This window comes from Geotrypetes seraphini, chromosome 1, assembly GCF_902459505.1.
Source record: "Geotrypetes seraphini chromosome 1, aGeoSer1.1, whole genome shotgun sequence".
Lineage (NCBI taxonomy): Eukaryota > Metazoa > Chordata > Amphibia > Gymnophiona > Dermophiidae > Geotrypetes > Geotrypetes seraphini.
In genome coordinates, this window is record NC_047084.1 from 345,899,093 (window position 1) to 345,915,091 (window position 15,999).

A 15,999-nucleotide genomic window follows, 5' to 3' on the forward strand; every position below is an offset into this window, starting at 1 on the left:
GGTTTGCAACCCTCTATCTCGACACATGACTGTCACTCCTTCCTTGCAGCAGTCTCTCCGTTGGTGGATGTTCTCTTCCCAACTCTCCAGAGGCTTGCTGTTTCAAACGCCCCTTCATCAGAAGGTCCTCACCACAGATTCCTCGACCTACGCTTGGGGCGCTCATCTCGATAGTCTCCATACTCAAGGCCACTGAACCAATACGGATCGTCAGTGTCACATCAATCTGTTGGAACTCAGAGCGTTTTTCAAGGCTCTCAACGCTTTTCAACATCTTCACGACCAGATAGTCCTTAGTCGGACGGACAACCAAGTCGCCATGTACTATGTCAACAAACAGGGAGGGACGGGATCTTCCTCCCTTTGTCATGAAGCTCTGAAGGTTTGGAACTGGGCATCCATCACAACACCTTCCTCAAAGCTGTCAACATCAAAGGGGCGAACAATTGCTTGGCAGACAACTTGAGTCGTCTTCTCCAACCTCACGAATGGACACTTCATTCTTTGCTTCTTCATCATATCTTTTCACAGTGAGGAACGCCACAGATAGATCTCTTTGCAGCTCCCCACAGCCACAAATTGCCTCAGTTCTGCTCCAGGATATATTCTCCTTATCTCCTCGAGGCAGACGCTTTTCTTTTGGAATGGACGAATCTCTTCCTCTATGCATTCCCTCCATTCCCACTCATTCTCAAGAGTCTGGTCAAGTTGAAGAACGACCATGCCACCATGATTCTGATTGCTCCTCGGTGGCTGAGACAACCTTGGTACTCCCTTCCACTTCCACTCAGCACCAGGGAGCCATACCTTCTACCAGTTTTTCCATCTCTACTTACACAGAGTCAGGGATCTCTGCTTCATCCCAACCTGCAGTCTCTACACCTGACAGCCTGGTACCTCTCAACGTAATCACTCTTCAGTTTTCTCGATCTGTAAGAGACATTTTAGAAGCTTCTAGAAAGCTTACAACTAGACAATGCTATCACTAAAAATGGACTAGATTTTCTACATGGTGTTTTTCTCATGATAAGGAACCTCAATATTCCTCCTTATCTTCTGTTGTGGATTATCTTTTGCACTTATCCACCTCTGGCCTCAAGTCTACATCGATTTGAGTCCATCTTAGTGCAATTACGGCTTTCCATCAACCTATTGAAGGGAAACCTCTTTCTGCTTATCCGGTGGTTTGCAGATTCATGAAAGGACTTTTCAATGTCAAACCTCATCTCAACCGCCTCCAGTGGTTTGGGACCTCCATGTTGTCCTTGCTCAATTGATGAAGCCTTCATTTGAACCAATGTCTACGGCTCATCTCAAGTATGTCACTTGGAAAGTGGTGTTTCTCATTGCTCTCACTTCTGCTCGACGAGTTAGTGAGCTGCAAGCTTTAGTTGCTGATCCACCTTTCACTGTCTTCCATCCTGACAAGGTGGTTCTCCATACTCATCCTAAATTCCTTCCAAAAGTGGTATTGGAATTTCATCTCAACCAATCCATTGTTCTTCCAGTGTTCTTTCTAGAGAGCTGCACGGGAACGTGGATGACGGGAATCCCGCGGGACCCGCGTAGAGATCCTGCTGGTTTCCCCTTCGGGTCGCGGGGATCCTGTGGGGACGCCCCCTAAGGTCACGGAGATCCCATGGGGACGCCCCCTAGGGTTGCGGGGTTCCTGCAGGGTTGGATGTACTCGCGAGGCTCGTCTTCTCCCTACCTGCCCTGCCGCAGCACACAGCCGATCGGAAGTCTTCCAAGATGTTAGCGCTGACGTCGGAGGGAGGGCTTAAGCAAAGCCCTCCCTTCCTCCAATGTCAGCACTGACATTGGGAAGACTTTCGGTCGGCTGTGTGCTGCGGCAGGGCAGGTAGGGAAAGGCAGTGGCGTAACAAGGGGGGGACGGGGAGGGTGGTCCGCCCCGGGTGCAGCCTTATGGGGGGGGTGCACAGCCGACCAGGCCCCCTTACCTTTGTGGTGCTTCCCCCGACCGACCAACAACAGGCCCGGTCCGACAAACCTCCCTGCCCTGTAGCCGCGAATCTAAATTACCTTCTTACAGCAGCTTCAATACTCCAGCTGCTGTAAGAAGGTAATTTAGATTCGCGGCTACAGGGAAGGGAGGTTTCTCGGACCGGACCTGTTCTGTTGTCGGTTGGGCGGGGAAGCGCCACAAAGGTAAGGGGCATGGAGAGAGAAAAGGAGGAAACGTGGAGTGGAGAGGAAAAGACGCTTAAGGGAAATGGGTAAAATTGAGAGGGGAGAAGGACGCTGAAAGCACTGGGGAAGACAGAGGGGGGAGAAGGATGCTGAAAGCACATAGGGAAGATGGGGGGGGGGGAGAAGGACGCTGAAAAGACATGGGGAAGCCTGGGGGGAAAGCACGCTGAAAGGACATGGGGAAGACAGAGGGGGAGAAGGACGCTGAAAGGACATGGGGAAGATGGAGGGGAGAAGGACGCTGAAAGGACATAGGGAAGACAGAGGGGGAGAAGGACGCTAAAAGGACATGGGGAGGACGGGGGGAGAAGGACGCCGAAAGGACATGTGGAAGACAGAGGGGGGAGAAGGACGCTGACAGGACATGGGGAAGATGGGGGGAGAAGGACGCTGAAAGGAAATGGGGAAGAGAGAGTGGGGAGAAGAAGCTGGCAGGGAAGAAGACAGAGATGCCAGACTATGGGGGGAGCGGAGTGAAGAAGATGGGTGTCAGACCAATTTGGAAGGGGGGAGAAAGGGAGAGGCACAGTGCAAATGGAAGACGCAGAGAGAAGAGAGATAGTGGATGGAAGGAACTGAATGAGAACATGAGGAAAGTAGAAACCAGGCAACAAAGGTAGGAAAAAATTATATTTCTTTTTTTGCTTTAGGATAAAGCAGTATATTAGTTGTGTTGATAAAAATTTATAAACATTAGAGGCTCTGGTAGAAACCCGTTTACAAAGTATTTATTCTTCCTAATTTAATATTTCCAAATTAATAAAGTCTTTTTGCTTATTTGTAAATGGGTTTCTACCAGAGCCTTTAATTCAGTAGCATAATTAAATGAAATAACTATTTCTGAAGTTTATAGGGACGGAAGGGATTCCTTGCGGGGACGGGTGGGATTCCTCACAGGGACGGGTGGGACTTTGGCGGGAACGGGTGGGATTTCTGTCCCTGCGCAAATCTCTAGTTCTTTCCTCAGCCTCATTCTCATCCTGGAGAATCAGCTCTTCATACTCTGGACTGTAAACGTGCTTTGGCCATTTATTTGGAAAGCACCAAACCACACAGATCTGCTCCTAAACTTTTTGTCTCTTTCGATCCACACAAGTTGGGACATCCTATCTCTAAACGTACCATCTCCAACTGGATTGCTGCTTGTATTTCGTTCTGCTCTGCCCAGGCTGGCTTACCCTTACACAGTAGAGTCACAGCCCATAAGGTCAGAGCAATGGCAGCTTCAGTAGTTTTCCTCAGGTCTACCCCTATTGAGGAGATTTGCAAGGCTGCCACTTGGTCCTCGGTTCATACTTTCACTTCTCACTATTGTCTGGATGTTTTCTCCAGACGGGATAATAATAATAACAGTTTATATACCGCAATACCGTTAAGTTCTATGCGGTTTCCAAAAGATTAGTGGAGTACAAGTTGAGTTGACGTACAAGTTGAATTAACTTAAGGGATGTGGGGAACAATGGGGAGAAAGGGCAAGGGAGGGGAAAGAGGGAAGTGGGTCAACTGTCTAGGAATTTCAGGAATAGGTGGGTTTTGAGGCGTTTCCTGAATACCTCATAAGTGGTGGGCAATAGGAGTTGTTCTAGGTCTTTACCCCATAGAGCAGCCTGATGTGAGAGAAGATGCTCATGGTATTTTTTTAGTTTGCATCCTCTAACCAGGGGAGAAATGAAGTGCGAGTGGGAACTTCTCTTGTGTTTGTTGGCTGAGAAGGAGAATAGGACAGTGATGTATTTAGGGGTTAGACCGTAGAAAACTTTAAAACAGAGGCAGGCGAATTTAAACTTTACACGAGCTTCCATCGTCAACCAGTGTAGCTGTTTGAAATATGGCGTCACGTGATCGAACTTCTTTAGACCGAAGATTAGTCTGACCGCAGTGTTTTGCATTAGTTGTAATCGTCGCATATTATTTTGGGGGATTGCTAAGTAGACGATGTTACAGTAGTCGAGTTGACTTAATACGAGGGATTGTACCAAGATTCTGAAGGCAGAATTATCAAAGTATGCTTTAATGGATTTAAGTTTCCAGAGGGTGAAAAAACTCTTTTTGATTAGGGAGTCCACCTGATCTTTCATGGTGAGGCATTGGTCCAGAGTTACACCCAGTATTTTAATGGTGGGCTGTATGGGGTAGTTATGTTTGTTGATGTCTAGTGGGGTTTTGGTGTCAAGAGGGCGCGGTGAAGCGATAAAGAATTTTGTCTTCTCAGTATTGAGCTTGAGTTTGAAGTCTGAAGGCAGAGTTATCAAAGTATGCTTTAATGGATTTAAGTTTCATGTCGAATTGCATGATCAGGGCACTGAGGCCTTTGCTTAAAAGTAGGTGCAAGTAATCTAAGATGGCCGTAATTACCGTTTCTGTGCTGAAAAGCGGTCTAAAGCCGGATTGAGTCTCATGAAGGAGTGAGAACTGGTCTAGATATTCCATTAATTGGGAGTGTACCAGCCCCTCCATGATCTTTACAAAGAGTGGTATGGAAGCAATTGGTCTGTAGTTGGAAACTAGGGCTGACGATTCTTTGCTATTTTTTAGGATAGGGGTTATTATTATAGCGGATGGCCATTTTGTCCAGGCAGTGTTACAAAATTTATTCTCCTGAATTGCCATCACTCCCACCATCCCATTCTGGTTAGCTTGGAGGTCACCCATATGTGAGAATACCTGCTTGCTTGTCCTGGGATAAAGCATAGTTACTTACCGTAACAGGTGTTATCCAGGGACAGCAGGCAGCTATTCTCACAACCCACTCACCTCCCCTGGTTGGCTTCTCTGCTAGCTATCTGAACTGAGGAGACACACCCTGCACTGGGCGGGAAGGCTGACTTGAAACTTCTCGTTTCTTGAAGCAAGTTTGCTTGCGAGACTTCCGCATCCGACGTCACCCATATGAGAATAGCTGCCTGCTGTCCCTGGATAACACCTATTACGGTAAGTAACTGTGCTTTTTTGAAAGTTTCTGCATGTTTCCCCTCACCTGAAAAACCCTAAATTTGCCATGTTTTATCTTTAGTAAGTTTGTTTAGCGATTTTAGGCGTGGAAATCTTGATGGCGGCTATCTTGGATTTTTAGTGATCTTTTTCTAAAGTTTCTTGCATTTCCAAAACTTCATTTTTGGCCTCAAAACTGGTTGGGATGGAGTCCTTGGGCTATTCATCCCCAAATTCATGCCAGGATTGTGCAAAATTTGTGTCTCAAGAGCATCCTTGCGCCATGTGCCGTATGGACTGGAGAGGCGGGAGCGATATGTTTAACCTCTCCTCTCCATACTCAAACAAAACGGGCAGCTAGCCCGGAGTGGCCTTTACTGTTTTTGGGGGCTGGAAATAGTGACATTGCATTTCTTGGGCTGCAATGCATCCGCACGAATGGAAAGTAGAGTCATCACAGGGTGACTCAGTGCTCCCTGGTATAGATGCCTTCGTAGATTTCTTGAAATTTTTGGGGAAAGCCTTTCGCAAGAGCCATACTCTTGTGCAGTCCAGCTGCGCACTGGACTTGTCTCCTCGCAGCATAGCCTCACAATGCACGTCTTCTGCTGTTCATCACTTAGGAGACCTCGGAGGATACGGATAATAACCATTTTACTGACCCTTATTTTCTGCAGATGTTCCTCCCGTGGCAGGAGACCTGGGAATGTACACTGGCTCTTTAGATTCTACTTTGGTTTTAGAACCCGGGGATGATCCCACAGTTATATGTTTATTTAAGCCTGCTGCCTTGCCGGATCTTATTTTGGAGTCTCTGGGTTGAATTTAGTCACTCAGCCAGCTCCTTCCACTTCCTCCTCCCTTATATGTGGAGTAAGAGCTCAGTCCTTGGCATTTTCCTGGCATCCAGATATTAATATCTTGATCTTGTAGCAGTGGGATTCTCCGGAGGGGGCTCCCAAAGTACCGAGAGCTATGTTCTGTCTGTATCCTATGGCACAGGAGTGTCAGGAACTTTTTAGTCAGCCTAAAGTGTTTTTCTTGGTTGCCCAGGTCACTGAGCGCACCTTGCTTCTGAGCGTGGTGGCGGCGTGGTGTGCTCAAGGACTGCTGAGTAGATGTAGTTCTCAGGAGACTATTTGAGGCAGTGGCTCGGCCTTTGTCACACGTGCTTGTCTGTCCAGAGTGTGCACTTTGGAGAGTGAGGGAGATGCTTCTCCTCCAATTTATTTTATCTGGTGTGGATTATATAGCTGACGCCCTGTATGATATGTGTCCTGGGTAAGCATCGGCTTATTCAGTTTCTGCTCGTAGAATGCTCTGGATCAGACAATGGGCTGGTGATTCAACTTCCAAAGCTACTCTTGTCAGACTCCAGTTTCACATCGCAGAGTTTCTCCCAGGGCTACAAGCAGAGGTTTTTCGATCCATGCGTAACCAGGCCTTCGTTTCCTGTGCTGCTCCATCAACCAAGAAAACGCAATGACACCAGACCAAGGGAGACCCCTCTTCATATTTGGGCCAGACTCTCAACATTTCTGCAGAGCTGGGTTTAGATTTTGTCTGACCATTGGGTGCTGGATATCATTCGGTCAGGTTACAAGCTAGAATTTGCCTGGCATCAAATGTATTGGTTTGTGGACTCTCCCACAGAGCGCCCAGAAAAGGTGATCAAAGTGCAAGCTGCTGTGAGAAGGTTACTTGATATTCAGGCCATAGAACCTGTACTGCCCAAAAACTCAGGCTCAGGGAGCTACTCCATGTACTTTATCGTGCCAAAGAAAGGCGCTGACAGTTAGAGACCTATTCTAGACCTTACTCACGTGAATGGAGCACTCAGAGTTCCGCGCTTTCGAATGGAGATGGTTCGTTCAATCATAACGGTGGTGAACCCGGGAAAATTCTCTAGATTTTACAGAGGCCTATTTGCATATCCCTATTCAGTGTTCTCCCCAGGGCTTTTTAGCTGGGCGGTCCGCCCAGCTAATTTAGATTACCGCCCAGCTGTCATCTATCAGGAATCCTGCTGTTGCCGCCGCTCAACATAAAAAAAATTCCCCCAAACCATCTCTCACCGGCTTGGAGATGCGAACTCATGCTTCGGGGCTCTAAGGTGTGCGTGCCGGCTTCCCTCCGAAACCGGAAGTTACTCCAGGGGGGTGGGGGAGAAGAGAAGGGAAGCCAGCACGCACATCTTAGAGCCCCGAAACATGAGTTCGCTACGGGCTAAGGCAGGAGACAGGCAGAAAACTGGTTAACGACGGATGGAAACTTACAACTTGCTTTGGGCCTGTCTCGCTGCCAGGTCCTGCCTACTTTCTGTTTCCGCGAAGGCAGGACCCGGCAACGAGGAAGGTCCAAAGCAAGTTGTAAGTTTCCATCTGTCGCTGACCTATGCCTAATGACGCAAAAATAGTCACGGCGCAAGGGAAGCCTCCCCTTCTCTCGCTTGGAAGCTTCACTGCAGTGCAGAATGCCTATGGTGCATGACAGGACACTGAACAAATAAGACTTTGCACTCTCTACCACACTGTCCTTTGCAACCTTGCTGGTTATCGCAGGATATACAATGGCTAACCGACGCAGATCTTCTACCGTAACGGGGTCCCTTTCTTCGTTGGCAGGAAATTGGTGATCAATGGCAAGCATATGCCCACTTTTGACACCCTCCTGTCAGAGTTGACTACCAGGCCACACCTACGTCGTAGCGAACAAGGAATCTCCGGGAGCTCGAGTAGGTGACATCATTGTGCGAAGGGGGTTGCCGGTAGTAGAAGTCAGGTGGACTGGTCTGGCCTTGTACGTTATAGGGGTGTGAGTGACATATGACTGATTACTAGGTTTGAAAGGGCCAAAATTAATTTGTGGATATGTTTTGATATTATTTTATATTTAGTAATTTGTTACTGGAAAAAATGTGCAGGTACAGTAGTACTGTGGTATTTTTTCCCCCCAGGATTTGAAGTTACTGTAAAGTTATTTAAAGTTTGTTTAGCTCTTGTTAGGATAGTAATTGTGAATCATTTCTAACCAAAATTTGTATGTCTACTCAGTAAACAGGAAGATGCTGAGTGCACAAAAAAAAAAAAGAGGGAGAGAAAACTTAATAAATGGTGAACTTGTGTCATATGAATATAAAGGAGTGAAAAAGCTAATATAAGGGGCCTGTATGCAAAAACTTAAATAGCTATGTGTAGAAAATAGCTCGGTTTGCATCTTGGAGATAAGGTTTTTTAAAATTGAAAATGCAAAATTATGCCAAAATTTCTGGGATGCGGTCATTCGTCCCCCTTCCTCCCAGCAGGTCTACCATCTCTCCTCCCACACTAGGTCCAGTCAGTGGAATGCTTTTTTGTTTGGGGGGCCCAAAAGCACTGGCCAGGCTCCACCCCAGACCCAGCCGCCATACTAATAATAATACTAGTTGTAAATGCCATTTCTTCCATTCATTTTTCACATACACACAATATAATCTTATTAATAATACATAATGGTAACCACAAAATTAAACTACACAAACCACACTCTTTTACCCCTCCCCACCTTGCACAGCATTTCTTACTCTCTCCTCCACCTCCATGTGCTATGTCCACCATCTCTCTCTCTCTCATTCCTTCCCTTGCTGTAAAGGGAGTGAGAAAAGCAAGATAGAGGGATCCAGGGTATATCACTCCAACTCCTTCTACTGCCATATCCAACATTTCTCCCTCTCTCATTCCCCCTGGACTGTGTGCAGTATCTTTTACCCCTGCTCACCAGCCCCATGCCCAACATTTCTCCTTCTATTACCCCTCTCCAGAACCATGCGACATCTCTTCCTCAATTCCCTCCACCACCAGGTCCAGCATTCTTCCCTCTTGCATCTGTCCCACTTTTCCCTCTCCAACACCACATCCAACATTTCTCCCTCTCATCTCTCTCTACCTTACTCCTCTCCCACCAAAATGTCCAACAATTCTCTTCCTATACCCAACATTCTCCTCTTTCTTCCTTTCCCCTTACACTATTTCTTTCCCTCACACCCATGCTCAACAATTTTCCTTTTCTGTTCCCTCCTCCACCTCAGCATCTCTTTCCTTCTATCCTTCCATCCTATGTCCCAAGTTCATACCCCTTCCCTCCCTCCCTTCCTTCTGTATCCTTCCCTTCCTTCTGTATCCCAAGTTTGTGCCCCCTCCCTCCTTCCTTACTGACATTTTCTCTGCGTACAGTGTGCTTTGTGTTTTTTAAAATTTTATTGTTGGTTGATCATTTTGACTTGGTCATTTTAAAAGTAGCTCGCAAGCCAAAAAAGTGTGGGCACCCCTGCTGTAGAGCCATTTCTTGTATGACTGGATGAACTATATTTATCTTTTTTTTGTTAGTTGTTTAAATTCATGCAGAAATAAATGGCTAGATTGAACCTAATGACTTCATTAACGTCGTTCCCTTTTTTAAACCTCTATACCAGGGGTGTCCAATGTCGGTCCTCGAGGGCCGCAATCCAGTCGGGTTTTCAGGATTTCCCCAATGAATATGCATTGAAAGCAGTGAATGCACATAGATCTCATGCATATTCATTGGGGAAATCCTGAAAACCCGACTGGATTGCGGCCCTTCAGGACCGACATTGGACACCCCTGCTCTATACCATTTGAAAGAGGGCAAATATCTAATTATTCCCTTCTAGAATTGGATTCTTCTTAAATGTAGTAAAAATATTCTGGCACAAGTGTCAAACCTTAAAAAAGGAAGTCATATTGAGCATTGGAAAATAATAATAAACTAATAAAAAATAGTACACATTTAGGGCTCCTTTTACTAAGTTGTGATAGTGGTTTTAGCGTGCGCAGAATTACCATGTGCACTAGATGCTAACGCCAGCATTGAGCTGGCTTTAGTTTTCCCGCTTAGCGCGGGGGTTTGCGTTCGCTAAAAATGTTAGCGCACCTTAGTAAAAGAGGGGGTTAATTTTCCCCATCCCACCCCACCCCACCCGGCTACTTTTTCATGCCACCCGGCTGAAAAAAATTTCTGGGGAGAACACTGCCTATTTTCTCAAACCACAGAAAATTTCTCAGATTTCATGTTCTGGAAAATGTTTGTTTATTAAAAACTTTCTGTACCGCATAACAGCCTAAAAAAGGATCCAAGTGGTGTACAAAATATAATACATATTCATCAAGAAAGGAACTCCATTTAAAAATAGGATAGAAAAGGGTAAAAGCAAAGTTTAAAATTTTTTTTCTAAAATCCTGAGCAAACAACATCTCCATCATAATAATTCTAATAACAATTCTAATAAAAACAATCAAATACCAATAAACCATAATACATAGAATTTCTAAAAAATTTGTCTTTCCATATCAAAAATTAATCATTACATTAATACAAATTACAGACTATGGTCCCAAACTCAATTATTCAATTTGAGAAAGCCAATTGAAAAAAAGTGCGCTTTTGTGTCTTTTAAAGTTTATATGTGATTCTTCTTTTCTCAAATCTATGGGTAAATTATTCCATAACCGTGGAATTAAATAAAAGAATGCACAATCTCTAGTTGATGCAAGATGTGCCTTCGAGATATGAGGAACTACCCTGTTGTCATTCAAAGATTGTAGTAAATGTCTTTGGGCATAAAATAACACCAAGTTAGAGAGACACGAAGGCTGTAGCTGAAATAATGCTCTATGTGCCAACATCTAGATCTTAAATTTAATCCTAAATTCCATTGGTAACCAATGGAATTTTAAATACAGAGGTGTCACATGATCCCGAATATATGCATGACCTAATAATCTAATCGCAGTGTTTTGCACTGTTTGTAAACATTTCAGCTGTCCTAACCCAATACCTGCGTATACTAAATTACCATAATCTAACTTTGACAATACAAAGGCATAAATTAAAGTATGCAATGATTACTCATCTAAGAAATTTCTAATGCTCTAAGCTGTCTTAATGCCCCAAATCCTTTAGCAACAACAGATGATACCTGATCCTCAAAAGTTAAATGACTTATCAATTATAATCCCTAAGTACCTGAAACTATTTACTAGCTTTATATCATGATTATTCAAAGAAATATCTATTTGAGGTGTTGTCTTATCTCCTGAGATACAGCAAGCTATAGTCTTAGACATATTTAAAATCAATTTATGTTTACTCAGCCATTCTTTTATTCTATTTAAATCAACTGTAAGAGGACCTAAATCTAAAGTTGTAGGTGATAGTCTATAGACTAATAAGATATCATCTGCATAAATGTATGTACTGAAAGCAATAGCCAATCAGGGACTTCTAAGGCTCAGGCCCCTCCCAAGGGAGGAGCCTGAGCCAATCAGGGCCTTAGGCTCCTCCCCGTGTATCACATGATGCAATGGGGCGGGGCCTAAGACTCACATTAGCAGTGTGTCATCGAGGAGGGGCAGGAGCAGGAGGACTTTGCGGTTCCTCCTGCTCCCTGAAGACTTCGCTGGAGGCCTATGGAGCAGGAGGGGATGAGCACCCCTCCTGCTCCCAACTTTTAGGTACAGGTTGAAGTGTCGGGGTGGTGGTGCAGTGGGCCGGTCGGGTTGTGTGCAAAATATCTGTGCCATGGAAGAAAAATGAATAAAAAATACAGGCAGGCCTGTCAAAAACCTGCAGACCTGTTGGTAACCCAGTTACCGATAGGTCTGCAGTAGTCGGGTTTGACAATAGTAAAACCCGATTCAAAATAGCCAAGCAATTGTTAGTGAATCAATCGCTTGGCTATTTTGCATCGGGTTTTACTAATTTGCATGGGAGGATAGGGATCAGATCGCTACAGGCCTTAATGAATAGGGTCGGAGGGAAATCATGTTGCAAAGGGCTTGCAAACCGATCGGTACACGATCGGTTTGCTTAGTGAATCTAGCCCTTTGTACAGCAGAAGAAGCAAGGGAGGAGTTCGATCAGCCAAGGAAAACTGTCTTTATTAAAAAATGTAAATCCCAACAAGGATCCTAGTTTCGGCATCCAACCAACACCTTCCTCAGGGGACATCACTAAACATTAATAAAATATAGGACAAAAGTAAATAAAAAATATAAGAACAAAGAATACTAAATATGTAAAAATATGAAAGATATAAAAGCGCAATGATATCCAAATGAATGACCTGCACAAATAGACAAGCCATATACTGTACATCAATGGCTAATATACTATAAGAGGCATCAGAAATATTCCAAAATAAGAGTGCAAATAAACAAAGCATATCTCAGAGCATATAACAGAGCTTTTGTTGATAAACAGAAGTATTACAAGGCAAAGGATTAATTAAAATGCATATTTCTTCTTTGCCAGCTATTCATTCCCGGCTGGGACTTGTAGTTTCATTGATACGGTTGGGATGGTGGGGGGGTGGGGTTGGCGTGTCTGTTGGTGTGTGAGTTGTGTTAGTTGGAGCGTTTGAGAATGTGAGTCTGGTGGCGAGTGATGTGGGTGGTTGTTTTATGGGATACATACTTCAAAATGGTGGAAGGACACTGTACTTATTGATTTGATACTTGCACCTTCCTGTCCTTTTGAGTTTCCCTAGCTGAAAGGAGAACTGCTCATTTTCATTCTATTGTATCTCTGGGTTCCAAGATGGGTTCGGCTGGTGGGATTGATGCTCTTGTTGTTTATTTCTTGTATTTGGACACTTTTGCATTTTTGCTGCTGACTTTGTATTTTGTCTGGTTGTGACCTTTTTCACTTTCAATAAAAATATATTTTAAAAAAAATTAAAATGCATATGAACAAAAACAAATCACAGAACAAAAGATGATAGAGACATGTATGAACAAGACATATCTACTAGACAATTATGTGTTGTAAAATATTAAAAAGGTTTTTTGTGGGGGAGTTTTTTTCCCACAGTGGCGTTGCACTTGCTTGTTTTTTATCCATGGTTGGACTTTGTTCTGGGAAAAAAGGATTTTTATATACATGCAGTTGTGTGGTTCCTGATGCTTGGGCATGAAGTGATACTAAATGGCAAGAAGGGGTTCCATCCAAGAGGAGTGCCTGCAATTCAGTTCTCTATCGCCACCTACTGATAGATGTGCGGTATACCACTAGTAAGGGACAGTAAGGGAATTTTTCAAGTACCTTTCTTATTTCTAATCTTAATGTATATTTTCTGTAAACCGCTTAGAACCTAACGGATGGAGCGGTATATAAGAAATAAATTACATTACATTACATCATGGGAAACCTTATGGCTGGAATATCGTTTAGTAACTGGGTTCCATATTTCAGGACTCAAGGGGCATAACAGCTTCACTCCTTGGCATGTAGTTATGATCTTCTAACATCTGATCCTATTGTTCTGATTGGAACTCTTTTTATTTATTTCTTATATATTTTATTTATTTTTTATCGTTATTATATTTCTACTTTTAATCCTAATTTTAATTTATTCAATGAAATCTTGTTGGGATGTTTCATATCTTGTTTCTATCTCTGTCTTTACGTTTCACATCTTTACTTTTCACTAATTGTTTTTCTCAGGTACTTTAGCTAGACTGTGAGCCTTCGGGACAGTTAGGGAACTTCCAAGTACCTATCTTTACTTACTTATTATATTGTATCTTAATGTATCTTTACTGTAAACCGCTTAGAACCTCACGGTATAGCGGTATATAAGAAATTAAATTAAATTAAATTAAATTAGTATTTGGATTCATCATGTTCTAGGGGTTCCTGTGCTTTTCCTGGGCTGTTTGTTCTTTATTTTTTTTGATTTTCCCAGTTTTAATTAAAAGTTATTTTTGGCCTCTACAAGTTTCATTTTTGTAAGAAAACCACTCAGATGGACTTACCAGGGCAGGGTTTTTTGGATTCATGCCCTATTTGTGGTCGGCCATGTTCCATGTGGCCTGCTGTGTGGGAGGGGAGTGAAATCTTATTGGCCCAAGTTCCCTGAACCTCTGAAGGGGGTTCTGCTGCTCTTGGCTGAGGGCACCCTAAAAAGTCAAAAGGGTGCCCCACGGATAGCAACCTTGCGACCGAGGTGAAATGCAGCCGTGATTTGTCATCCAAAGCTCACAAGTCCTCCAAAAATTCTAAGAAGCTGGCTCCTGTTCCGAATGATGGGTTTTCCCCAGAATTTATTAACATGATGTATCAAGCTTATTTGGTGAAGAAAAATGTGCCTCCTGCATCTCAGGTGTCCTTTCAGGCCATGGGTGTCAAGCCCAGTCTCCCCAAGATGTCACAGATTGTGGCGCCAGAGGATCCCGTGATCAACCTGGATGCACTGCCCATTCCTTTACTCACATAGGCTGGCACTACTACTACTACTACGGGGATGTTGACAGCGCTCAAGGATCTCCAGGATCAGGATTCGGTAGGGTTCCCAGAACAGGGTGAAGATCCCATGGTGCAGAAAATTTTTAAACCTGCGAATCTGGTTAATTTGATCTCTGGATTCCTCCGGGAGTTTGATAGTCTGCTTCTGCTTCCTTATAAGTAATGTAAAGCCGCAGTCTGCCACCTTCCCTGAACATCCGGACATAGTCAAGATGCTCTCAGACTTTGGGAGGTGCCTGAGGGTCCCTTGAAATGTGCCAGAGTTAGGTCCAGGATTTATCCAATGGCAGACGCCTTTAGCCATTGTTTTGCATCCCCGAAAGTTGATTCCTCGATGGCGCAGGTTATTAAGCACATTTCTTTCCCCAGCAATTGTGGGGGTAGTATTGAATGGCGCTCAGGACCGCAGAGAGGACTTTGTCCTCGAGTGCCTATTTGACTCGGTGGCTGCTGCTGCTTTTGTGGCCAGAGCTTGTCATTCAAAGCTCCGCCATGATCCTGACACTATCATGACCCAGGATCTCACCTTTCGGATGCCTTGTACGACATGTTCAAACTTTTTATTTTCTCGTGCAGTTTCCGCTAAGAGGATCATGAGATCCAAAGAGCACTTGTTCAAGATTGAACACCACTTGTCTAAAAATGACTGGCTGTCTAAGAACATGGTCAGAACTTATTAATACGTAATCTTTGTGGGATCATTTGAGATCTATAGTAATTAATGAAACCTACAAAGTGTTGCTCAAACGATTGCATTCACATTACCCACTTTGCCATTGGCATTTTCTTTAGCTTTTTCTATTTCCCCCTCTTGCTTTCACAGCCCGTTGTACAATTCTTTAAGGTCATTCACTGCTTCTGTCCCTTTTTCTTTTTAAATAAAGTCCTTTCATTCATTTGCTACATGACGTCATCACGCTGTCTTTCTTAAACGCTTCGTTTTCATCTCCCCCCTTTCTACTTGTGATCTTTAGCTATGCTTTGGACACCAGTTTTTATTTCGCTCCAATCAACACGTAAGTCTTTTTATATATACATTTAAATTCTTTCATTAGTCTAATACTTCCTACTTCTTTTAGGTAACCAGCCTTTGGTCTGTCTCCCTGGCACTATCTCTGGTGTTTAAGTTGTATTTTTCCTCTAGTACCGCGTCTGTTTACTTTCATTTTCATTTTTTACAGCTCTACAGCGCATCTACCTGAGTGCACGTATGCACAGTGCCACTTTCAAACCAGGTACCATTCATACATTATTTATTGAGATTGTTTTTAATCCCTTCTTACTGTTTTCCCTTGCTTTTCCTTTATTCTCAGTCCTTACGCTTTATTGACCCGAGTTTAGACACTTACCATTCATAATCTCCCTGCAGCCATCCACTTTTTTCACTCATAGCTCCACTTAGTTTTCTGTTTATTTCATTTTATTCTATAACACATATACCGGTAGCCGATTATGACACAAGTATTGTTTATTACTCAGGATACACATTCAACCTCGCCTGTGGTGTTACCATCATTTTTAAGCTCTTCACACAGTTCTAGCCGATCCTTAACTTCA

At 43.8% G+C, this 15,999-nt stretch overlaps 1 protein-coding gene across 8 annotated transcripts in view; it reads left to right on the forward strand.

The window, feature by feature from the left end:
- YTHDC1 (YTH domain containing 1) overlaps positions 1–15,999 on the forward strand; it is a 397,408-nt gene that overhangs the window by 40,103 nt on the left and 341,306 nt on the right. For 5 of the 8 annotated variants that reach the window (XM_033963055.1, XM_033963075.1, XM_033963093.1 and 2 more), the window contains exon 3: positions 15,624–15,677. The exons of the other annotated variants lie outside the window; for them this stretch is intronic. In XM_033963055.1, coding sequence (XP_033818946.1) covers positions 15,624–15,677 — 54 coding nt within the window. The remainder of the gene's footprint in view (positions 1–15,623; positions 15,678–15,999) is intronic. 8 annotated transcript variants of the gene reach the window in all.